The 25,416-nt window shown below is 33.5% G+C and overlaps 4 protein-coding genes and 1 long non-coding RNA gene across 10 annotated transcripts in view; all 5 read left to right on the top strand.

The window, feature by feature from the left end:
- LOC105331947 (general transcription factor 3C polypeptide 1) overlaps nucleotides 1-3,799 on the top strand; it is a 245,419-nt gene extending 241,620 nt beyond the window's left edge. For 5 of the 6 annotated variants that reach the window (XM_066082761.1, XM_066082763.1, XM_066082762.1 and 2 more), the window contains 5 exons: nucleotides 406-528; nucleotides 815-1,239; nucleotides 1,572-1,764; nucleotides 2,255-2,345; nucleotides 2,782-3,799. In XM_066082761.1, the coding sequence (XP_065938833.1) occupies nucleotides 406-528; nucleotides 815-1,239; nucleotides 1,572-1,764; nucleotides 2,255-2,345; nucleotides 2,782-3,302 (1,353 nt within the window). In that variant the 3' untranslated portion in view covers nucleotides 3,303-3,799. The remainder of the gene's footprint in view (nucleotides 1-405; nucleotides 529-814; nucleotides 1,240-1,571; nucleotides 1,765-2,254; nucleotides 2,346-2,781) is intronic. The other variant, XM_066082764.1, reaches the window with a different exon arrangement.
- A 1,195-nt stretch (nucleotides 3,800-4,994) lies between these two features.
- Nucleotides 4,995-9,044, top strand: LOC136274902 (uncharacterized). The gene is made up of 3 exons (XR_010713353.1): nucleotides 4,995-5,357; nucleotides 6,250-6,350; nucleotides 7,306-9,044. It is a non-coding gene; the product is annotated as an uncharacterized lncRNA (long non-coding RNA).
- A 179-nt stretch (nucleotides 9,045-9,223) lies between these two features.
- LOC105331948 (uncharacterized) lies at nucleotides 9,224-12,864 on the top strand. Its single transcript, XM_011434340.4, has 3 exons — nucleotides 9,224-9,522; nucleotides 12,024-12,204; nucleotides 12,457-12,864. Exons 1-3 carry the CDS (start codon nucleotides 9,343-9,345, stop codon nucleotides 12,573-12,575), a joined length of 480 nt encoding a protein of 159 aa, XP_011432642.1. The 5' UTR covers nucleotides 9,224-9,342; the 3' UTR covers nucleotides 12,576-12,864.
- Nucleotides 12,865-16,364: 3,500 nt separating this feature from the next.
- Nucleotides 16,365-18,896, top strand: LOC105331949 (uncharacterized). Its single transcript, XM_011434341.4, has 3 exons — nucleotides 16,365-16,635; nucleotides 17,120-17,303; nucleotides 17,707-18,896. Exons 1-3 carry the CDS (start codon nucleotides 16,453-16,455, stop codon nucleotides 17,826-17,828), a joined length of 489 nt encoding a protein of 162 aa, XP_011432643.1. The 5' UTR covers nucleotides 16,365-16,452; the 3' UTR covers nucleotides 17,829-18,896.
- Nucleotides 18,897-22,931: 4,035 nt separating this feature from the next.
- On the top strand, nucleotides 22,932-25,416 carry LOC105331950 (uncharacterized). Its single transcript, XM_011434343.4, has 3 exons — nucleotides 22,932-23,204; nucleotides 24,335-24,518; nucleotides 25,037-25,416. Exons 1-3 carry the CDS (start codon nucleotides 23,022-23,024, stop codon nucleotides 25,153-25,155), a joined length of 486 nt encoding a protein of 161 aa, XP_011432645.3. The 5' UTR covers nucleotides 22,932-23,021; the 3' UTR covers nucleotides 25,156-25,416.

The following is a 25,416-nucleotide window of genomic DNA, read 5'->3' as shown; positions in this document are numbered from 1 at the left end:
CCCCCCCCCCATCTTGAATATGCCCAAACACTTTTGACGTGTTTAATTGATTTAGAGAGATTATTTAAGACACTGGAAGTTTGCCTGCCGACAACGAGGGCGAAATTGGCGAAAATAAAACGAACAAGGGCGAATAGTTACTTGTATACAATAGTTTGTCCACGGTCAGTGGCGAAAATAAAACGAACGAGGGCGAATATTTTCTAGTATACAATAGTTTGCCCACGGTCAGTATTCATACATGTATGTACAATGTACGTCTATGCTAAACAGATAAGGTTTCCGACGATGATCTGCTTATACATGTACTGTACCTTTGTAAATACATTATACATTTCTTCACTGTCATCTTTAAGAAAGACGTACACTTTTGCTAAAAAGATTAAAATGTTATGATTTTTTCAGATCTTGCGTATAGGGGTAACAGGAGTGAGGTATGTGTCCCTCCCTAACGCTAGATCATGGGTAATACACAATTTCAGAGACACTAGGGGGCGTGGCCGTCTTCAGCAGACCGTCGATGACCTGGTACGTTATTTATAGATTAAGGAAGTTTGTGCCATCTTTATCAGTTTGCAAAGAGAAAAACAAAAAAATTCTTTTTCTTTCATTTTTAGTGGTGAAAAAAATTCAAAGTTTTTCTGTAAGCAACAAATATTGTTTTTAGCATTTGACCTCAATCACATACATTATGTATTGACATGAAATAATTAAAATATCGTTTATACTAATGCAAACTATACAAAAAAATGTAAACATCGAACGCAGAACGAAAGACAACTCCTGTGATTTATTCAAAGTTGTTTTCTTGCAGTCCGACGATAAACTACATGTTAACAATGAGGAGGCCGGGGACCCTACGGTAGATCGGAGTGAAATGAAACAAGAGACGGAAACGGAAAATGCTCCACAACCTGCACCTGTTAAACATGAATCTATGGCCTCTGTCAAAAGTGCGGATATGGCCGCACGGGAGAATGAAAACAGAGAAGAACGCTCCACCGCGGATTGTAGAACTCCAGCCTTGTCAGCAATGACTCAAACAGAAAATCCAGAGAGTTCCGAGCGTCATGATGAGGCGGAGGCGGTAGATGGAGGGGGTGATGGGGACTCTAGTCGGATAGTGGGAGAGGATAGCGAGCAGTCCAGGGCTAGGCGGATGACGCGGTCCAGGTCCCCCCGAAAACAGGCCCAGGGGGACACGGAACCAAACACTACCGTCGGACCAAAGGCCTCAAGGTTTGTTTTGGGATAGTGAAAATACGGAATATCCCAACACGGGGGATAGCATGTATTGTACATGATATATTTTTTACATAGGTGTGTTTAGACTAAAGAGATTGATCGTTTACTTGATGATGTATTATTAACTGTTAATACGGCATGCGCATGTTGATTAAGTCCTTTTTTTCTTTTTATAAGATACTCTTACTTTATAGGGATTCACGTGCGCTTGTTTCAAAATTTACATTACAGAATAGTGTTCACAACTAGAGCAATTTTAGGAATAGTTATACCTGCCTTTATTGTAGTATCATTTACTAAGCTATGAAATAATTTTGTGTTGTTAGTACCTATGACCGGATCCGGCTTCAGATATTCCCGTGGAAGAAGCCCGAGGGATATCTGAATAGACCGGTATATTCCCAAATGCTCCAATCAATGCTGCTCTACGTCATCTCCAACCCTGGAATCTCCTTCAAAAACATTTCGGGACGTTTCTTGCCGTACCTTTTGCCATTCCATGTTATAGAGCTATTAAAGGTGGGAAAAACGAGAAATACTTTATAATTGATTGTATGTAAATATGAATTCGAAATAATGTTTTAGGAACAATATCAATATATTTGTGTACTCAGTACTTAAATGATCAATTAAAGTGTAAAATCGCGAAAAAACCTAAGATTATATTAATTTTATGTGAATGTACATATACATGCAATAAAAAGATTTAATTCTACATTGTAACTACTGTAGTTGGTGGTCACCATTTTATACTAACATCTACCGAGTATGATTCCCTCTATTTCTTACGGAAACTTTAAGTTAATTTAGAGAGAGAGAAAAAGGTTGAAATATAAACAATTAAATGCTTTCTTTGATAATTCATGCAGTTTATAAAGGTAGCGATCCTTGCAGAAAAAAAATACATAACCCGCAAACGCGGATTAAGATCGTGATGCCCCCGTTCTGTCTTTCTGTCTATACACTGCATAAGTCTGTTGTCTATGTCTGTCTGTCTGTGTGTCTGTAGGTGCTGGAGGAGGTCGGCTGTGTGACCAAGACTCTACTGTCCCCGGAGCCCGCCCTGTCCCTGTTCTCCCCCTACCGGGCGCCATGGACAGGTACGTGTCCCGCACGAGAAGTGTAAACACGTGCATAGTGTACCCTTCATTGATACGTGCATGATGTACAATTTTGGCTCTTACAGATATAAAGACACGACATTAAACAAGTTAATCTTACATCAATGTTAACATTTGATTTAGATTTTTGTACATATTTTCAGATTGTTTAATGAAGGAATGTTCAATAATTTTGAATCATTTTAAATTAGATAAATATTTTCTTCAAGATAACGAAGAACGTGAAATAAACCTACATCTAATTCACATTACTGATCAAATATCATAAGCCGGCCATTTTGGACGGTACAAAATTTGGTCGTTTTACATTAAATACCTTAACTGATCAAATCCTACATCCTATGTAGATTCCCAAGAATTTAGATGTCCAAATTAGATATCATCTCACCTTTTGTTTTATTATTTCATTCTGTAGTGGAGGAACCCGATCTGACTCCAGTCGACATGGCCTATTACGAGGCCACTGTGGGTGCCATTACTATCCTAGCAAAGTTTGTGGACCAGCTTAATAACACTGACTCGGTGCAGCTACACCGCGTCCGCAAAACGACGCAATCTGACGCTAATACCACGCCATCGCAAAACGACGCAGAAACAGGTGCGTCCAATCAGCATGATGGTGCAGAAACAGGTGCGTCCAATCAGCAAGTTGGTCAGAGCGTTGAGCAAGATGGCGGAGAAATACCGGTATTTGAACCAGCATCTACACATATCGAATGTAGTTTGGAGTATATACCGGAATCTGAACAGAATTGTGTGGCCGGTCAACTTGTCAGTCTAGGCGTTCTGTTACACGAAGGAGGGAAAATCAAGGGTGAAGTGACTGAACAGACGGTAGAGGAGAGAGGGGACGGAGTGAGTTCTGAGGAAGCGATGGACGTTGGTAAACAAGAAGAATATGTAGAAGAGGACGTAGAAATGGGGGACATCACCTAGCGGTTGTAAAAAGTAACTTTCATTACAGCAGCGCTGTAGTTTCTAGTTACAATTTACAATGCTTGTACATATGTAAATGCCATCATTTCACAAAGATGTATTATTTATTACTACTTACATGTTAGTTTTCATGCTTTTATTCACTTCAAGTCAAGTAAAATGCCTTTGATAAAAGGAGATATATATATATATATACAATGAAGATTCAATTCGTAATTAAAGTTCTTTTACAAAATTATCAAACAAGCAGCGCATGATTTTTTGTCGTTTGATATTCACAACGTATAATCCTCCCGTGTGAATATCATTACGGTTTAGACTGCGATTGGCCTGGAAGAGTATTTAATATTAGTAAATGTAGCGAGGGTCTATTTCCCTTAGTTTTACTTAATATCTGTGTTTTATCACTTTGGATTTTATTGATACCACATGTACATAGGTCTTGGCCTGATTGTTATATGGATGTTGTGTATAAAATAAAAAATATATAAAAACACGGATAACTTCGATAGTGCTATTTTCGGGTTCAATGAGTATATGCTTGAGCGGTTATATTCTCTAACGGAGGACATCCAATGTGCTGAGCTCCAATACATATTCATATTTCTTAACAAAATGCCTATGATTGTGTTATGGTTAAAAATTGACCGATTTTTTAAATTTATTTTATTTGATCGCCATTTGTAAATTTATTAGATTTTTGAAAGATTCAGAAATTTTCCGAATTCTTATTTTTATCTGCTCTCTCTGGCCTTAATCTTAAAAATTATTATAACAAAGGATTAAAAGAGTCTACATTAGAAAATACTAGAGATAAGATTTGAATACGAAAAAAATACCAAAGGCTAAGCAGAACTGGAAGTACGTGGCTACGCTGGTGTTGTAGGTATATTTCTTATATAAAAAATAATATAATAATTATTCTTTTAAAAATATTATTTCATTATCGACAATAAGGATTAAATATATTTTTAAATTTTTGGTATGATAGTCGGATCTATATCAAGATAATTACTTATACCCCAACATTCCAGATTCCAGAGTTTTAGAAATAAAGAGATACAAAATCAGTTACCTTTGTGTGGGTGAGCGATGTACCATCGGGTTTCTTGTATTGAAGTTGGAATATTTACTGAAAATAGCTACATGTAGGCAAGCTAATACATGTATTAATCGGTAACAGACAAGAGAGAGAGAGAGAGAGAGAGAGATAAGTCTATTACATATGAGGCATCGGGGGGGGGGGGGGGGGGAGGGCTGCCCCCAACTTTTTCTCGCAGCCACTAATTTTCTTTAAATTTACATATAAGAAATTGAATTATAATGGAGTCTCCCCCCCCCCCCACACACTTTTTTGGAAGTATGTATAAAAAAAAATAATGAAATGAAAATAAGGAAATAAAGAGTGAAATTGAAGTTATAGATATACTACGCTGGCCCCACCACTTTCAAAAACGATGCCTGGTAAAATTTTAATATTAGTTCGCTAACCCCGCCCCCACCCACACCTTTCCAATATTCTCATTTGGATCGAAGGTAATGGTCGTAGCGCCCGCCTTTCAAAGATTTCGTAATGGTAGGCATTTAAATCAGATGATATTTATTCAATTTGTGTGCTGAAATCCTCGAGCTGTATTTCTCAGCCACAAAAGTCAACAATACGCAATGCCTTGTTTCGATTTCACCAGACCAACACCACACCTCACAGCCTTATTAGCATAATCGGAACCTTTCTGATTTTTATATTCACGAAAGAATGAAAAAACCCGAGAAAGTCAAAACTTCGTATATCTCGGGATTTTAGCGAGACCAGTCTAACACTCGTGAAAATCGAGAGAGGAGTTTAAATGGAAAAAGTAAGTAAAAGTTTTTGTTTCTTATATTGGCAAGCTTTTAAATTATTTAAAGTTGCAGAACAATTGTTTATTAATGTGAAGTCGAAGTTTGGGGTGATTAGCCTTATCTCGTTAAATTTTATTCAGCATGAAACAGTCTGAACAGCAATCCTCGATTTTGTCAACAATCTAAAACGTGCTAAGGAGTAGTAATTCGTCGGTAAGAACATACTTACTTACATTGTTAAACTACTCAAAAACTCTTTTAAAAGCATACAATGCATTAAGTCTAGTACACATGTTACAAAAATGTCGATAATTAATGGTCGTTGTGAAATGTGACTTGAAAGACATGTTTTAGTATGAAATGTGTATGCAGGTGTATTATAGTCAGTTTTTACACATATTGTTACGTAGCATACGTTAAAAAAATATTGTATGTTTTTCTTAGAATATTGAGTTTGTGTCAATCATGCTTTCAGTCATTTTCATACAGAATTTCCTCGACACGTACAATGTACACGGTACATGTGTGGTTTTGATATCTGCATCTCATTCAAACTGTTAACTTTATGTCTTATTTATCTATTAACGATGAGAGTGTTTATGATTCAAGGGGCTGCATTTGTTATGTAAATATAACATTATACGATTGAGAGTATGAGAGAGAGATAGACTCAGAGAGAGAGAGAGAGAGAGAGATAGAGAGAGAGAGAGAGAGAGAGAGAGAGAGAGAGAGAGAGAGTAATTACAGTGTACATGTAATTGTTATTGATTGCCTAAATTGCTTCCATGAACCATATATATATTTCAATAATGCCACATTGCACTAGAAATATTGCTGACAAAGATGTTGAGAGAGAGAGAGAGAGAGAGAGAGAGAGAGAGAGAGAGAGAGAGAGAGAGAGTATGAAAAGCCATAACAAATTTTATAGTTATATGTCATTTCCCACTTAATGAGTTGTTATAGCTGTTATCATGGTAATGTTTTGACCATGTCTCAGATACTGCATGTGCCCATAAAAAAGTGTAATCTAGGACACATCCTTTTGTTTTGATAATATTTAGCTTTGTAATGATAGCTAGTGTATCTTTTTTCTTCTAATCTACAGATTTACCTGCGGTTTCCAGATGATCTGAAGATCGGGATTATAGAAAATATTGTCAATTTGATATTGCTAATGACGCAGTCATGTCTGCTGAAGCCCAGAAGGTACTTCTTTGTCATGTAATAAACTTACAACTTGTCTTCCATATGTACCGTAGATGTCTTTGGTTAAAGCTGATTGAAAGCCAAGCAAGGTCATCTAAATAGCTACAATGTCTTGTGTAAAAGGGAAAGGTTTATATGGGCATCTTGTTGGAAATCTGCTTTATTATCTGTATTTGAAGGGGTGGGAACCTCTGAAAGGAATACCAGGAGTTTGAAAATATTATAAACTTTAAGAGATGTGTTTTACACTCTCTGAGAAAATGGGATTTGCAGAAATCCCATGAATTTCTTATGCTGGAAATATGTTTTTCAGATTAGTTTTTGTTATTGACGCAATCATATTTTGGTGTACATAGAATGTTGATAGTTGAAACTCATACAGACAATCATATGTTACATAAGTGTTTATGATTTTGATCTTTTTCAATATATTTAATATCTTTCTGTCCACTGGATATCTAAATATCTTTGAAGTTACACCATTGAAGTTACACATTCATTACATTTATCATGTGTTTGCAGAATTGATTGAGCCAGGTTTCCTGATGTTGTCATATATGTGATACATTGTACTGCTTTAAAAAGTATATATCACTTGTGACTTACTGGTATATTAGTACATATTTCATTTGTAAAATCATTTGACAAATTTAAAGTGTTTTGTAGTACTGAAATGTTTTTATGGCTTTTAAAATTATTGAAAGTACATGCACATGATGCAACTATCTTTTGACGCTGTATATATAACAAAAAGAAACTGTCAGCTGGGTTTAAAATTAGTGGCAAAATGATGTTAATACATGTATGTACAATATTAGAAAAGATTACATTGTTAGTAATTGCACATTCCATAAATAACTTCATTGAATATATACATGTAAGTATTTGATGAGTGCACAATGTTTGCAAAAATTACATGTAATTCTCTTAACACTTTATGTTTATTCTATTTTAGTTTCCAGACCATGACATTAATGAATATTTCTTGAATGGAATGCATGAGGATTAGAATGGAACCTTATTCTGCCTTTTCACCAACTCACACCATCTTTTCAAGATTTATGAAGCCAACCACAGAAGAATTTGTTCTATACACATCATTCATAACATTCTTATTTATGTTGCATAACTTTAAATGTTACTGGATGAATTGTGTTCACATAATGAATACCAGCAAACTTTTTATCGAGTGCACTTAATTTGTATTTTTCCTACCAATCCATCTAACATATGTTTTTATATAACATATTCATATACATGTAACATTTTTGGAAACAGCTATTTTTTTTAAATTGGAATTTAGCCTTACTATTTTATACAAGTTTTTTTTAAAGGGACTTGGACACGATTTTAGATCAAAATTTTGTTTTCAATTTCTTTATGCATAAAATGATTTACCGGTACTTGCACATTTTGAATAATTGACCATAATTTGAATGTTAGAAGTCAAGTTATAAGAGAGATACAGGGGTAAGAATTTATTGTTATGTAAAAAGCTCGAGTCTTATGTTTGTTTACAAATAATATAAAGTATGAAATTACCAATTCTTTGAGAAAATGATTCATAGAAAAGAAGGTAAACTGATTTGATGTGATCATAAATGATATTATTAATAGAAAAAAGCAACATTTGAATTAAACTTACACCAATAAAACACATATGTAAATAATAACAAGACTCACGCTTTGTTTACAAAACAAAAAATATTTAATTTTTTATCTTTCTTTTAACTCAGTATTTGACTTTCAAATTTTGACAAAGCATTAAAAATACCCATATCAACCATTCTAAATATTGAAAATGGAAATATAAAATTTTGAATTTTAAGCTCAAATCGTGTCTAAGTCCCTTGAATATACTCTTTTGTATACAAACAGAACAAAAATACTTAGTTACAATGGGAAATAGACATAATATATATAAAAGTGTCTGATAAAAGTATAGGTCTTGTTCTTGAACAGAAGAAATTGACAGAAAAATAATCAGTTTTAGCCATGAAATACAAATATTAATATTTTTTATGAAAATTATTAAATCTAAATAAGTTATAAAAGGTTTTTTTCCCTTTATTCCAATGTTTGGAAACAAATCCAAAATATAATTAAAATTGCTGTACAGTATATCCTATTGATTCCTATAATATATCACTTTAGTTTCTTGAACAGCATGTTTATTACTTTTTTTTCTTAAAATGATGTATACAAGGTCATTAATTTATTTTCATTATATTCAACTAGATACAAATAGGCCTTCTGCAACCTTTTCATTGTTTAAATGGTATGGAGTTTTAATTACCTTTCATATGAAAAATGACATCTAAATCTTAAATTGCTGTACATTATATCCTATCCATCTAATGTATCACTTTATTTATGTTGAACTTCGTGTCTATTAGTATTATGATTTTTTTTAGAATGATATGTGCAATTTCATTAATTTATTTTTCATTTTAAGAAAATTCATTTTAAAAAAGATCTCTTACAACCTGTGTACTTTTTTTTCAGTTTACAAAACACAGTGTATTAATTGAATGTAGTTGTGTAGATTTATACATGTACCTACAAGCAATATACATTTAATATTCACCGGGTACATGTACCAGCCTACTATATTTGATAAATAAATGTACTTCTTTCATGCCTTTTACTCATGGTTATATGTATTATTTATAATTAAAATACTTTGAAAACTTTTCTCAATTTATTTATTTTAATAAGATTAAGAAACGGACTATAGTTAATGCACGTTTTCAAGAGTTGTCTCTCTTGGGGACAATAATGAATGCTCCCCAGGGTTCATGACCCTGAATATTGAGTAGGCTGTGAGGTGTGAACACGCTAAATGGCATTGACCTATTTAAATACTCGGAGCACCTCGGACTCTGTCTTTCAGTAAAAAAGTAAACACTGCCGTATTTAATCAGGACGCTACGTTTGGGCGACAGTTAGAAGACAAATATCGCTGATCGAGGCCTAGACACAAGCAGACAAAATGAACAAGCAGCATTTGATGGACTTCGGAGCCTACACGGCCCTGGGGTGTGCGTCCATGTTCTGTGGGTCGGCCTATTACGTTAACTTTGTACAGACGCCGGCCATGAGGGCAGTCAAAGACACCAAAGCCGTCAGAGAGCTATGGAAGGAAATGTTTCTACGGGCTAAAAAATACCAGGTAGGTGTATGTGTGTGTGGTGGTGGTGGTGGTGGAGGGGGGGGGGGGGGGGGGTGGGCATACACCAGGCAAACATTAACATACACGTGGCTTAATATATACTTATATTTGCAGGAATATTATTTTTATCGGTTTTCTTCAAATATTTTGTCAGGGATAATTTATACATTGTTTCGTCATAAAAAATATTTTTTATATAAGATAAATGATACATTTTAAAACTAATTGTCTTTTCACTGATGAGTACGTTCTTTTTTCCCAACGATGTAAAGTGTTTGAAACATTAAGAAATATCCTTATAGTTATGAGACGAAAAATACAAAATATTATGACTTTTTGACTTAATTATGAGTCATAAATGTAGAGGAATAATAAAAACTCGTTTTGGGTGTATTGATTCATTAATTTATAGATTCGTTGATTTGACAACTATTGACAAACGGTCTACTCCTTCCTGCTGTACATCATTATAATATGCCACTTAAGGTGGTATGGGTCATATGTAAATGTTGAATAAAGTACATGATAATTAAATTACTTCTATCAAGTTAGATTTTTCGAATGTTACAATATTTAACCAAATATACGTTTTAAAAAATTTTTGGAAAGGTAAAAATTTTAAAATCCCAAGAGGGATTCGAACTCATGGCGTACAGTTTCGAACAGAAACCTCCGACCCGCTGTGCTACGGTGTTAGGTGACAATATTTGGAGAGAAACTATTTATAAAATTACACTTGATTTTATTGTTTATTTCGAAAAATGGCACGTCAGAACATTGAGGTACAACCTTAATATCATGACACGAAGATAGCAATATAAATTCTGAAGGATTCACAATCAATATCTTATATATTTTCTCTGTTATGAGTGAGTTGCACTAGCACTCTCTCGATATCAAGGGAATTTGGCAAATTTTGCTATAAAAATATGAATAGTTTATTTGCTCCTCTAAAGTTTTATAAGAATTTATTCAATATACAGCTTACTCCACTTATATTGAACTCGCTTATTTTGAAATTCCGCTTATTTTGAAATAGAAATAAATCCCCAGTTTTTACCTCTCATATTCTTTGCATTGATTTCACGGATATAATGAAATTGGTTATTTTGAAATATCGCTTATATTGAAGCCACTGATCGGTCCCCAAAGGTGATAATTAGTTGTTTTTATAACGGTTATATTGAAGTTCTCCCTGGCGGCTGTCGTCACGGTTGGTGACAGTAATTATGCCAGAGTGACCGGTTGATATACAAAGGTGTGAATTAATAAGTTCTCTTCATGAGTGTTTTTATACTTTTATTTAAAAAGTAAAATTTATTCACTGTTTAATTTTTTGTTTTAACGAATACGGATGTATTGAGGCTAGACGTAATATGGAAACCCCACGGAAAAGAAATACCTTATCTCCGGACGCTAAATACAAACTAGTTATGGTTATTGATGAAAGAACAAAGCCTAAATTCGAAATAGCTAAGGATTTTGAGATTATCGCGTGTACACTTACGATGATAAACAAGCAGCATTCAGCAATATTTAAAGTGTTTGAGTGTGGTAATTTGTCTCTTAGTTTTTTCTAAAACTTAAAAGAATGCGATCCGAGATTATGATGAGGTTTAAGATACTAACAAAACGAAACTTTCAAAACTTTCGGATATAATTTTAATTAAACTTTCAAGGACTAATGTTCCATGTAATCCGTTTATTGTAATAGATAAATGATGATCTAATAATTTGTTCGGGTTTGGTTTTCTATGCTTACATCGGGATTGAACTTTCAAAAATGGCGGCTCCACGTCAGTCAATTTCGCTTATATTGAAATACGGATATATTGAAATAATTTGCATGGTCCCCTGAATTTCAATATATCCGGAGTAGGCTGTACCATGCACTTATTGTCTGGTATCTTTACTCAGTTTCAAGCCCATGTCAAACAATTAATCAAAATTTTAGTACATTCTATCAGCTGATGGAATACAGCTTGATTAAGGTCAAGGTCAAGGAAATGAAAAGTGTTAACAGGTTATAAAATCCATGATGCTTCATAACAATAGATTTGTTTGATAGGGTGTATCGGGCCTGAAATGTTTGGAAGACACAGCTATTTGCCCTGAAATATGAAGAAAATAAGTAACATTTTTTGTAGTTCTGTCCATTTTTGACTAATGAAACATATTTAGAGTGCCTACCGTTTCTTGACCTCCTCTTTAAAATGATGTCAAACTCATTATTTGTATTGGGATTACTTTTTCAATGATGTAATAAAGTATTGTTTTATTTTCTACGTAATTCTTTTAAAGTCTTACAGTATGGGGGAAAGCAGTTCTAGCACCAAAAAAAAAGACACTCTGATATGATTTACCAGACCTTAAAGCTGTTGGCTCAATTCTGGCCGTTGCTTGAAACGATGACACGAACAATTACTGATAATGTCTATTAACTTCTTTGTTAAGGGGTGACCCCTTCCCACTTTTAACTAGCATCCCTTTTCGTTTTGTAGAGTGGGTTCGCCTTGACGTCAGCAGCCACCTCCATTGTTGTGGGTATAAATGAACCTTCACAGTACCGCTGGCTGTGGTTTGGTGGCGCTGCGGCTCTTCTCGCCGTGGTCCCCTGGACGTTTATTGTTATGATGCCAGACATCAAGCGCCTTTTGGAAGATGACGTGATCGAGAAAGAAGGTAATGGTTGCTAATTCCTGTTTAGTAGGATGCGTTTGATGTTTGGTAAGAAAGGCCAGTAGATACGATCTATGTAGGCTACAGTTGTAAAAAAAAAAAATTATTTTTAACAGTGACCATAAATGAATTTAACGAACAAAACGTACGTATTCAGATTATTCAGAACTAAATTTTAAAGATTTTAAATTTCAAGCGAAGAAGTTGAGACTCACACTTAAAAAATAAGTAACTTATTTATATTTCCTTTCACAGGTGAGAAGTGGGTACGAGATAAAATTTACCTGTGGAACCGTCGTCATGGCGTCAGAACCTTCTTGTCTGACGTCAGCATCAACCTCATCATGGCAGCTATCTACATGACCCGGATGTAAACGATGGAAACGAGGCGCCACATGACAATGTTGGCATGATAGAATTTGAAAGTATGATTAAGGGATCTTGAATGAATGTTTTAAGATTTGAAGCAGAATAATAGTGAGTGTACGCGCATGTGAGTAATGTTTGTGAATCTGTTTATGATAAATAACGTGCTGATTGCGCATGTTAGACTGTTTAAAGCTTTTAATTAATTGATATAAAAACGTTCCTGTATTTTTTATACAATGGCTTATACTTATTTGTCATTTTGTATACAGTTTTTAATAAAGTTTGAAAAACTGAGTGTTATGATATATATAGTACATGTAATTTCTGTCCATTTTGTATACCTTTGCATTATACCTACATTTCTGTCAGCCAATGCTATGAGGGTCATACATACATATACCTAGTATCTGGATTACCCAAATGAATTTAACACATGGCTTATAAAGCTAAGGTTAAAAAGCAGACTTTACATCCGTAGAGAAAATTATACTATCAAACTAAAAAACCGGAAACAAGCAGAAATTTCAAAATCACTATAAGTGTAGCGTGCACTGCTTTTTCAAGAATCGTTTTTGCAAACGCGTAAGGAGACAAGCATGCTTCCTGTTTTAAGATTATACAATTTACATAACTAGAGAGATTAGATCTAAATTAATTGTCATGTTTAGTGCTTTTCTCTTTTATATGGAAGAAGAGAGGGATCAAAAATATGAAGAAAATTTTACTAACAGTGTTGTCCTAATTTAAAAAAAAAAGCTCTAAAAATATATTAAGGAACAGCAAACAATTGTTGGTCCCGCATGTTTTTTTTATCACAATAAAAGTGTGCTGAGTCCGAGAAAAAATATACTGGCCTTCACGAAGATGGCATTAATAGTCAAATCCACACTTTGCAAAAGTTGTTCCCCTTTGCGGGTCAATCCATAGGTTAAAAGGGAAAAAACAACTTTCCTCTTCTTTATGCAACCAAATATTTGGGCGTCCTATGAAGAAATCTCTTGGAATTTAATTTTTTTCCTTCGATGTGTGAGTTGCCCCAACTTGGGGCAATCAAAATTTACAGAGGAAAGGGATTTCTAAAGACAAATGACAAAGATACAACCCTCTAAATTACAAAGGCTACTGTGAGGAATATATGGGTTTCCTCCCAAAGATGACGGCCAAGGGACATAACTTTTTTAAAGTTTGGATTGGTCTAATTAGTTTAATCCACACTTTGCAAAGTGTGGATTTGTGGGGTCAACCCATAGGTCAAAAAGGGATATTTTTTTGTAAAGTGTGGATTGGTCTATTAGAACAAAATGGCGGACAGTAAAATGTCAGAAGTTTCCATTAAAGTCTATAAGTGGGAATAGAATAAAACACACAATCATAAATTGGTCAAGCATGATATTTTATCGTATCGTAAGTATTTAATTTAGTTCCACAAGTTCATAACTCTAAACTAGAGTATGCGCCTTATAAGCTGGTGTTTTTAGAACAACTATATCTAGACAAGTTTTCAACAAAATTCAGTTAAGAATGTTTTCATACACTTGCTTTTACACAGATTGTGGTACGGTAAAGGGAGAATGAACGAATCGGACACTTCCCTAGCAAAGAAGGCTCAGTTCTACGTACACATGTGTGCGTACCGGTATACTCCCTTGCACTTTCCACTTCCGTATCAGGTTCTTTCATATCAGCGCTCACTTCGTTTATTGACTGTAGATTGCCGATGGAAAAGTGTAAAAATCGAGAAATTCAGGTCTATTATTTCGACTGGTAAGTATTAAAGTAGGTAATACATGTATATTTAACATTTATTACAATGTACATGAAATAAACTCGTAGTACATACAACATCATTTTTGTTTAACGAAATTATCGCAAACCACGGACAACATGTACGTGAGTTTTGTGTATAATTTAAATTTAAAGGGGAGAGTCGATGTGGAAAAAATGAACTGTTCTGTGAAATTAAAAGCTCTGGAATTGCATAAGCGTGCAAAGATTACTCCGCCTAAGAAAACGAGCTGACCAATCATAAAGTTTCAATACCGGCGGTGTGTATTGTTTATGCTTGACGTAACTGACAGAGTTGATCGTGACGCTATCGAAAAAAGCACACCAAATTAATCCGTTCTGATAAAATCATGATCCCTGATATCAACCAACTCAGGGAGAAGGATATACATGATAGAAAAGGTAAGAAACGCAAATAATAACAGTCTATGAAGAAAAGTTAAGACGTATGTCAATTGTTCCCACGGACTATACGTTTGTTGAACTTTATGAACGATTTTTTTCGATATTATCAAAACGTTCGTGCACTAGTGGTATGGAATCATGATTGGCATACATGTAGCTTTGAAATTTGGCATACTTACATCATGTAGAGTTAGACAAAAGTTACACATGTACAAACGATGATCATTACATTCATTATTAAATTCAGATTTTATTGGTGCATTAAATCTTACAATGACTCGGTATTGTACATGTACGTGTGTTTATCCCAAAAACAAAATTAACGATTGAAAACAAAATAATTATTTTCTGCTCTTGGGATCACCAAGTAAGTAATATTTTGCAATTATATTTATTAATATCTTTAATGCTAGTATCATGTTTTATTGCTTCTTTGCAAGACGAGACCTGGGTGAGGGAGAAAATCGCTCTTTGGAACCGACGACATGCTTTCAGAACAATTACATCGGGTTTGGCCTTCAAATTAATGATGGCGGCAGTCTACTTGGACAGAATGTGATCAAATTTTGTGACGTATGAATAGTCGTGCCATATTCATGTATTTCAAACTCTCTGTGTAAATGTTTACCTTCGAACATGATAGCCACATACATGTATTTACATTTGTAACTATGAAAATATTAAACATGCTGTGTGTCGTGTATTTGTAATCCAGTTTGCAAATTGAATTGAATTTCCATATCATTTTAAGAATAATTTACAAAAACAGGGGAAAAAAATTTATGTTCCATACTGTGATTTTATAATTCTTTTTTCAATAAAATAAATTTCTTTGGACTTGTAATTTAGTGTGTTTCAATGTGTATTAGTATTAAATAACATAATTAATGTTAATGTGTTACAAAACCCCTTTTTGCTATTATTTTCCTTTGTTTTGATGTACAATGTACGTATAGTGATGATGTCGATACCATAGAAAACGATCAAATGGCATACGACACATTAGCAAGAATATTTTTTAAAAATTCCAAACTTTTTCACTTGTTTCTCTGAGGTTATTGCCATCAAAGTAAGGAGCGTTTGTTGTTTTTGAAATAAGCTTGAAAGAAATAGCATCGATATTATTTCCATCTAAGTTGCCATATTTATTTAGTGATATATATACCGATAATCGCTATATCGGATAAATATTCTTCATTCGCGATCATGAATATATTTGTACAATTTTGACTTTTGAACAATTTGTAGAGTCCACTAGCAAAAAAAGGTATCTACGAATTGGCTACCTATTTTTAGCTATCTATTGGAAAAAACAAGTTTGTCTCTCTGAGAGAGAGAGAGAGAGAGAGAGAGAGAGAGAGAGAGAGAGAGAGAGAGATGAACTAATAAATCAAGAACGCTTTGCGATAAGGAATCACAGATTATTTCAAGTTCATCTCAGGTCACATACCTTTTGATAACTTGGGGGTAATCTAAGTAAATTTACAAAATAAAGCAAAGTCCATTTTACAGTGTCCTTTATTTATGTAAATATTTAAAAATATTTCAAAAAATGGGTTGTCTTTTCATCGATTTTTTCAGACTGATGAAATATCTAGGTCGTCTCAGGTCAGCGAGGATTAATCTAAACAACCCCCTCACCGCACGTAGTACGCTCGCTATTGATTCAGAGTTCTGCGTTTCATTCCAACAATGGACAGACAAAGATGGCTGGATTTGGCGGGTTTCGCCGCTGTCGGCTGCAGTGCCTATTTTTCGGGAGCGGCGTGGTACATCAATCTCGTGCATGTCCCGACATTGTTTGAAACAGTACACGATACGAAGACACTCCTGGAGGAATGGAGGTTGTGCTACAGTCTGTCTAGGAAATATCAGGTATGTTACGATGGCAATACTCAGGCCTGCACAGGCCTAGGTCCATTCATTGACATATTGTGGCCGGGTACGTTTAATGGATTTTCCGTATAAAATACCTTTTATTGTGAATTTACGTAATATTATGTATTACAGGGAAATGTGATTATCTAGAACATGATTTTAAAAAAGTCAATATCCTGAATCTAGACCTTTTATCATTCTCTTTCTATCTCACTCTTTTAGTGCATGCGCACATGCATAGTGATTTTTGTATAGCCGTAAATAAGTACATGTTTCACCTTATGATAAATATGTACATAAATACTATACAGCTACAAAAAAAATCACATTACATATAAAGTTTCTATGAATAAAAGACCCGTATTTTTAAGTTAAAAGGATAACGTCCCCTCCCTACTACCCTGGTGAATGACGCAATAACTAAAATAAGTTGCATGTTAGGCTACAATCATAACATCTATCCACTGATGTCTTCTTCCAGGGCAAACTAGCCATGGTTGGCGCCACCTCGGCGGCCGCCGTGTGGTACCTGAGTGAGGTGGGGGAGCAGCGGTGGCTGTGGCTGGCCGGGGGGCTGACTTTTATCTCCGTGTGGCCCTGGACACTGCTGGCCATGATGCCCGACATCAGCAAACTGCACGAGGAGGACGTGCTTAAGAAAGAAGGTATGTGTTCATGTATATAGGGAGGAACATTCACAGGTATACATTGTTGAATGACTGACCTTTAGAATATATAAATCACACCTATTCATCTTACATGAATTTTTAGTGTTGACTTTTTTAAACTAAACTAAACATTACGAAATTTTAGGATTTGAATATCAATCAAAGAATCTAATATAGATATAAATTGGAAAGTTTGATCAGGAATAGTTAAAAAAAACTCAAAAGAAACTATCTGGTTTGAGCATGAATACTGGTATGTCCGAGAATCTCTGAATACAGAAATGAAAATTATTTATTTCATGAAAGTTATTTTTATTAGCATGCACATCTTCATTATGTCTACATTCTTTATAATGGGTATAAAAATGAATTGACAAATTTGTTTATAATATCTTAAAAGGTGAGAGTTGGGTGAGAGATAAAATCAAGTTGTGGAATAGACGACACGCCGTCCGTAGCGTCGTCTCCAGTCTGGCCTTTGACCTCCTAGCAGCAGCTGTCTATCTAAACCGGATGACGTAAACCGGAAGTCTACAAAGAACCGGAAATGAAACAAATCATCAAAATTTTGAGAAATTGAAATACGTCTTGATTTATCAATAAGCTGGCCATGAGATGTAGAAAAGTAGATTCAAGGTTTTTTTTGTGATTTTATTGTATCGCAAATCAAATGACTGCAATCATTGCCTGATTTAACGAGGCCGGGTCTAATTTGTTCTGCCCTAGATTTTTGGATGAAACTTTTTACATGAATTTCTACTGATATAATTATTATTTTAAGATTAAAAAATAAGACATTTACCACACCGTTTGTTTAGGGGGTCATCTCAAAGTTTGTTCGTCTTTAACATAGGACCCTATGGGATTTTGCTTGAAATGTATCAATTTTGCATATTTTATACATTTTTTCAAAACTTCTGCCCTAGGGATTTCTTTTTCTGTTCTACATATTAAAGTTATTGCTAAAAGGCATCAAATTGTCAAATAAAAAAAAACTTTTACCTCCTGGTTTGTTCCAGGGGTCTTATCAAAGTTGATTTTTGTATGCCCCATTTCCCAGATTCGTCAGATAATGGCTATTTTTTATTTGACAAAGGCGGAAAAGGTGATCTTCTTAGTATTATTAAAACATTCGGACATATTTAAGTAATAAAAAAATTTATAACATCACATATTAAGGGTCATTAATATAAAATACATGGTTACTGTCTTGAAATATATGAATTAAGCTATATTTAGGCGGGTTAAGAAAACGTGACAGATGGCTAGGCTTGCTGAACCCTTTTCATGTTTTCGACCCGAGCCCTAATATAGCTTATACTTCGAGATATTTATGTTTATTCCACAATATAACATTATTTTTACGCATCAAACGAGACATTTTCTACAATTTTCGCTGAATATCTGCAGTTGAAACTATAACGCCATGGCGTCAACTAAGCAAAAAGATGACGTCACAAAACAAATGAAACGCTGCGCGAAAGCGTGCGTACTCGTTCTGTATTCGGCCTCGTTAATTTACAGGATTTTTTTCATATATGTTATACTTTTGTTTTACCAAATGCAATAAAAGTGTTTCACATACCTGTACATGCCCATGTGTATAATTTATTTATTTCTTGTAAAATAGATTGAAAAGATTGGTCGGGACAAATAGTATTCAAAATTTCGTTGAAATTAAACAAATGACATCTTAAGGGGATTATTTAACACGTTTTGTATAATGCAATTATAATTTAAATGTTAATTTCATTTGTTAGTTCGTATCGCATGTAAGGTAACACCAGTCGGAGAATGGGAATTTAAAATAAAAAAAGTCAATCATGTTTTTATGTACGTGCTTAAAAACGAAAACAAACAGTAATTAAGTATAAGAATAGTTAGTTTCCAAAGGAAATTAACCAAATTTTTAAATAGGTTTAATGTAATTAGTTTCTTAACAACAACACAATAATATGAAATCTATGGTATTTGTGAAAACACTATTAGATAAAATACATGCACCATTATTATCTGGTTAGCCTGAAGAAAATTAAACTATAGTCGGGGTTATCTTTCTTTTCCCCGAATGTCAATTGTGAAGCGAGTGTTTTTTTAGTAAAAAATATGACCGTGAGTTTATGTGAATTTTTTGTGCAAAAGATAAGCTTACTTTTACACTTTAATATACACTTCTATCTAAGTGCTCTTTTTAGGAGAATTTTACGTAAAAAGAAAATATTCCAGTTATATCACTGACTTTTGCTGGTGAAATGATCAACTAAAAATCGATGAAAACTATGTTCAAATTAAACATGGGGACTTTGCCTGATTATTTATTTGATATTATTCCCACCACATGCTGTCAATCAATTGAATTCACTAAATATAGAAGCCAGAACAGCCACCTCAATCAATTTGTTTTGCAAACATATATACATGTATGCCTACTATTACGAGACCCCTTATTTATTTTTCGTTTGGTAAACGCTGTACCAACAGTATTCATACAAAGCTGAGACAACGTAATATCATAAATAACCCGTTGTGTTTATGTCATCTGATTTTTTCTGTTGTAATATAGGTGTGCGTCAAGGAGAAAATTTATCTCCTTTTTTATTTTCATTGTATATTAATGACTTAGAAGATTTTTTATTAGATAAAAATATTGTTGGGTTACAAAGTATTAGTTCTTCCATTGAAGATGAGTTGATGTTATACTTGAAACTTTGCCTATTATTTTATGCAGACGATACGGTTATTATGTCTGAGACCGCTGATGATCTCCAGAAAGCACTAGATGAATTCCATGTGTACTGTTCCCAATGGAAACTAAATGTCAATGTAGAAAAAACAAAGATATTAGTTTTTTCAAAAGGCCCTAAGCCAAAAAACATTTTTTATTATAATAATAACGTTGTTGAAATTGTGAGTGAATTCAAATATTTGGGTACTGTATTTTCCAGAAGTGGATCTTTTTGTAAAGCAAAAAAACACTTGGTTGAGCAAGCACAAAAAGCTATGTATTGTATTATAAGAAAAATAAGACTTTTTAATCTACCCATGGAACAACAGTTTGATTTGTTTGATAAAGTAGTAGTGCCGGTTTTGCTCTATGCTTGTGAAATCTGGGGTTACGAGAATATAGATATTATTGAAAAAATCCATTTGAAATTTTTAAAATATATTCTATGTATGAAAAGTAGTACTCCATCGTATATGGTCTACGGTGAATCAGGTCGTTATCCTTTATACGTAACTGTATATTCTCGAATGATTTCTTATTGGACAAAAATGATCCAAGGTCAAGACAATAAGATTGTGTTTACTGTTTACAAATATTTAGCAAACCAATATATGTATAATAATGACTGTGTAAATCCATGGACTGATTTTATACGACATATTTTAGACTCATGTGGGTTCTCTAATATCTGGACAGAACAATGTACTGCAATAGTTAATGATAAGTGGATTTCTGCCGCCATCAAACAAAGATTGCAGGACCAGTTCATTCAGAAATGGGCAAAAGATATAGATAATTCATCTAAAGGTCAAATATATAAAATTTATAAACAAAAGTTTGGTTTTGAAAAATACTTAGGCATTCTTACTAAAAAATTTTGGAAACCACTTATTAAATTCAGAACAGCAAATCACCGTTTACCGATTGAAACCGGTAGATGGTATGGAATTCCTGTAAATGACAGAAGCTGCACACTCTGTAATAGTGGTAAATTAGCGGACGAATACCATTTTATTCTTGAATGTAAATTTTTTTTAACTTTACGTAAGCAATTTCTATGTACCAAGTATTTTCAAAAACCAAGTACATTAAAATTTAGGGAACTGCTGATGACAACGAACATCAAAACATTGAAAAAATTAAGCTCTTTTATATTGAATTTCCAAGAGCAATTCTGCTGTCCAGCCTAAACTATATTAGCATTTATTATTATTATTATTACTCTCCACGTATTGAACACCAATGAAACATTGTATTAAATTTTTATATGATGATCTATTTTTTTTTTTTTCTACCACTTTTTGTATTATTACTATTTTTTTTTTCTCTTACTTACTTATGCTTACTAACACATGTAATACTATGTTGTATTATAATTTATATATAATTTATTAGACCCTTGACATCACAATTTAATGTAAATATGTTATTGTACCTCATGTACCATTGTATGATAATGGTTTGAGAGAATAAATTGAATTGAATTGAATTGAATTGAATTGTGGTCAAACAGAAGATGTGTATCATTTCTTTTCTTTTTTCTTGTAAAAACTGCTATATAGCGAGAAACAATATGTTTGATCAATTATTAAATTTAATGTTAGATTAAGTCAATATTAACCTACCTTTACATATCAACAAAAGCATTTTTGCGTCTGTAGAAAAGTTTATAGACGATCGAATCCTTGAGATTTAAATAATATTTCTTTGTGTATATCAATATTATATTTTCTTTTGTTCTAAATTTATATGCATGACAACTATTGTTATTTTTAAGGAGAGGAGCTCGAACTTGTTTCCAATCCCTTTGTTTAATCAATAAAATATGTTAAAAACAAAACAAATGAATGGTTGTATATTTAAAGACTTGACTTCTCATTCAATCAAAAACTCTACCGAAAAATTATTTTAACGGTATTATCCTACTTGTCAAAAAGAAAAAAATAAGCCAGTTAAGCATTAAATTGAAAAAAAAAATCAAGATGTTATAATTTCATTTATTTTATGTGTCAAAGAAGTACAATTAAAGTGTGTTTCTCACACCATATTTACTTGAGTTTAATAATTCAAATTAAAACTTGTCGTATTTGGACAATGTTTGAAGAATGCAAAAATGAAATTTTACTGAAAATTGGGTATACATATTGTGGGATTCTTTTCAGAAAAGACATGTGCTTTTGTGCTTTTAAATTATAAAAGATGTCATACTCATAATTTCAAGAGAAAAACACACCCCAACCGAAAAAAAGCCGTAAAGATAATCTTATAAATCTACATACAGTAAATTTTATTCGTTTCAAATATTCCTAAAAATAAAACGAAAACTTATCAAGAAAAACAGTTTTATCAGTAAAGTGTATGTCTGAGATATTTTTACAATGTATAAAATTATTACTACATGTATGCAGATTCATAATACTTCCATGGTACATGTACTATGTGTTTGTGTGTTAAGTACAAAAGTACATTACAATCAATTATACTCTTACCGGTTTAGAATTTTCAAATTTTACAATATTTCACCGAAAATATTTCTTTTTTTTAAATTTCGAAAGGTAAAAAATTATATAAAAGCCCCAGCGGGATTCTACATCATGACTTACAAATTCGTAGTTGCATCTTGTAACGCTCTATCAAGGCCGTAGCGTTAGGCCGTAAGGTAACAATTTGTTAAAAAATTTTTAATAAAATTACACTTAATTTTATTGTTTATTTTGACAGGAAGTACGTCACAATATGGAGGTGTCCCATACCGCCTTGAGATGTTGCCTTGTAGCTTTAAATATAAAAAAAAAAAATTCGTTACCTGTACATTATTTATAATTTATACGTTGTGAGAGCTGTCACGTTCACACTTTAAATAAATAAAGAATAGTGTAATATGAGTTATCTTTTCATACACCCGCGATAAAGAACGCATCCAGGTCACTGGGTTCTAAAAAAACCACTTAAACACGTTTTGGATAGGGGCGGCGTAGACGGAGAGAAAAATGGACAAACAGAAATGCCTAGACCTGGCGGCCTACTCGGCCATCAGCTGTAGCGCCTACTTCGCCGGGGCCTCGCTCTACATTAACTGGGTCCAGGTACCCACCATGTTCGCCTCGGCCCCCGACACAGGGACCCTGCTACGAGAATGGACGGAGACTTACACTCGCGCGCGACTTATCCAGGTTTGTGTGCTGTATACGGGAGCGGATCTAAGTTTTCTTTATTTTTATTTGTTTTTTTTTTCTTATTTTTTAAATTATATCTCTTAACCATATTATGATATCCTCTTGACCTCTTGATATGTGATTGTGGATATATAAAAAGTAAAATTTATTGTTTAAGGATTTTCATTTTTTATTTGACTTTCTAAAAATAGGTTCAAATGTTCTTATACCTGCATAAGAATTTTATTGGATGATTACATTAACGAAATACTCTGATGCTATCCTATAATGATATCAATATCTAAAGAAGATGGGGGAATAAGATGGCGCAAATGCCCATTCAGTAGTGAAATACAATTTTAAATTTATTTTTCCCCAATTAAATCTATTCAAATATTTTATAATACAACTTTGCAAAAGCAAAATTTCTAACTATAGTCAGTTTTTAATATATTTAACAAAAAATAAGAAAAAAAAATATTGTCGGAAATTTTGGTGGTATCGAACCCGTAACATAAAAACCCTAGATATATACGGTTAGCTTATGCCAGGTACTCTAACCACTGAGCCATTTCAGACACAACAAAGGCGGCTTTTTAAATATTATGTGTGACTAAGGTCACGAATTACCGGACTTGTATTATTTTTTCAATACGTTCAGTTGTTGGGATACAAAATGATATTTTTAATGTATAGTGGGTCATCTCTCCACGTTTTTCTTGATTGAAATCGGTTTGTTTTCCATTAGACCTTAATTAGACTATGAGAAAACTATGGAGCACAGACCCACTCTATCAAATAAAATGCCTTGAAGTTCTAAAAAATGACAATATTTGCAGGTTTTGATACGTATACGCCTGTTTGAGTCAACATATTCCAAGTATTGAACATACCTACAGGTTACAAATCAATGATTCGTTAAATATATATTGTTTTAAATGATTGAAAAATAAACCATCAGATTTGTTGATACTTTAATTTTTTAGTAGCCTGTCCGACCGCGTATGGGCATTTTACACGCCTTATCCACCCATCTTCTTTTAAAATTAGCATGTACGTTTACATTACTTGTTTTTATATAAGAAAATGTTCCATGAAATATCCATATCTGATCTTTGTTAAAATTTTAAGTTTTTTTCTTATATCAGGGAAAGTTCGCCGTTTTGAGCGTAGCTTCCGGTCTAGCAGTCTACTTCCTGTCTGAGAAGGGAGAGTACCGCTGCCTGTGGTTAGCTGGTGCCCTGTCCATGCTGTCCGCCCTCCCCTGGACCAGATTTATCATGATGCCTGATATCAACCAACTCAAGGAAAAGGATATACTTGAAAGGAAAGGTAAGACACACAACTTAAAACACAATCTAATATTCGTTCGTGCGCGGGGCTTCTTCATTGAGCCTTGTAGCAAAGTACGAAGTCGATTCCTTTTGGCAATTTTAAGTTGACTCGAATTCCATATATATATTTATTCTGGGAAATTATTTGCAGTTCTTTAATTTTTTAGTTATTTATTTTGGTCGCCAAAATACACTTGCTACTCGTCGTCATTAACTAATATTTGATTACGAAAAAATCAATTTGCAGCTTATCAAATTCTTCTGTTTTCTTCTTAACAGGCGGATTCAAAATTTATCTGGGTGAAATATCATGTAAAAACACAACGCGAAGTCAAAATATATCATATACAGTAGTGAAAAAGATCAAACTACTACACTCCAAAACAAAGTTAACAATTGAACCCCCCCCCCCCCCCCCCTCTATTTTTCTGCTCTTAGGATCAATGAGGAAGTAACATTTTGAAATTATATTTATCAATGTCTTTAATGCTAGGATTGTGTTCTTATCTTTGCAAGGTGAGACTTGGGTGAGGGAGAAAATCGCTCTTTGGAACCGGCGACATGCTTTCAGAACAATTACATCGGGTTTGGCCTTCAACTTCATGATGGCAGCAGTCTACTTGGACAGAATGTGATCAAATTTTGTGACGTATGAATCTACATTCGTGCCATATACATGTATTCCAAACTCTATGTGTGAAGATGTACTTACATTTGGAACAATGAACATATCAAACATGTTTTGTGTCGTGTATTTGTAATCCAGTTCGCAAATTGAATTGAATTTCCATATCATTTTAAGAATGATTTACAATAGAAACATGGTAAAATGTTTTTTATGTTCCATCATGTAAAATTATTATTTTTTAATAAAATTAATTTTTTTGAACTTGTAA

The sequence above is a fragment of the Magallana gigas genome, chromosome 4 (assembly GCF_963853765.1).
Source record: "Magallana gigas chromosome 4, xbMagGiga1.1, whole genome shotgun sequence".
Lineage (NCBI taxonomy): Eukaryota > Metazoa > Mollusca > Bivalvia > Ostreida > Ostreidae > Magallana > Magallana gigas.
Note: the sequence above shows the minus strand (reverse complement) of the source record. Positions and strands in the feature narration are given on the sequence as shown.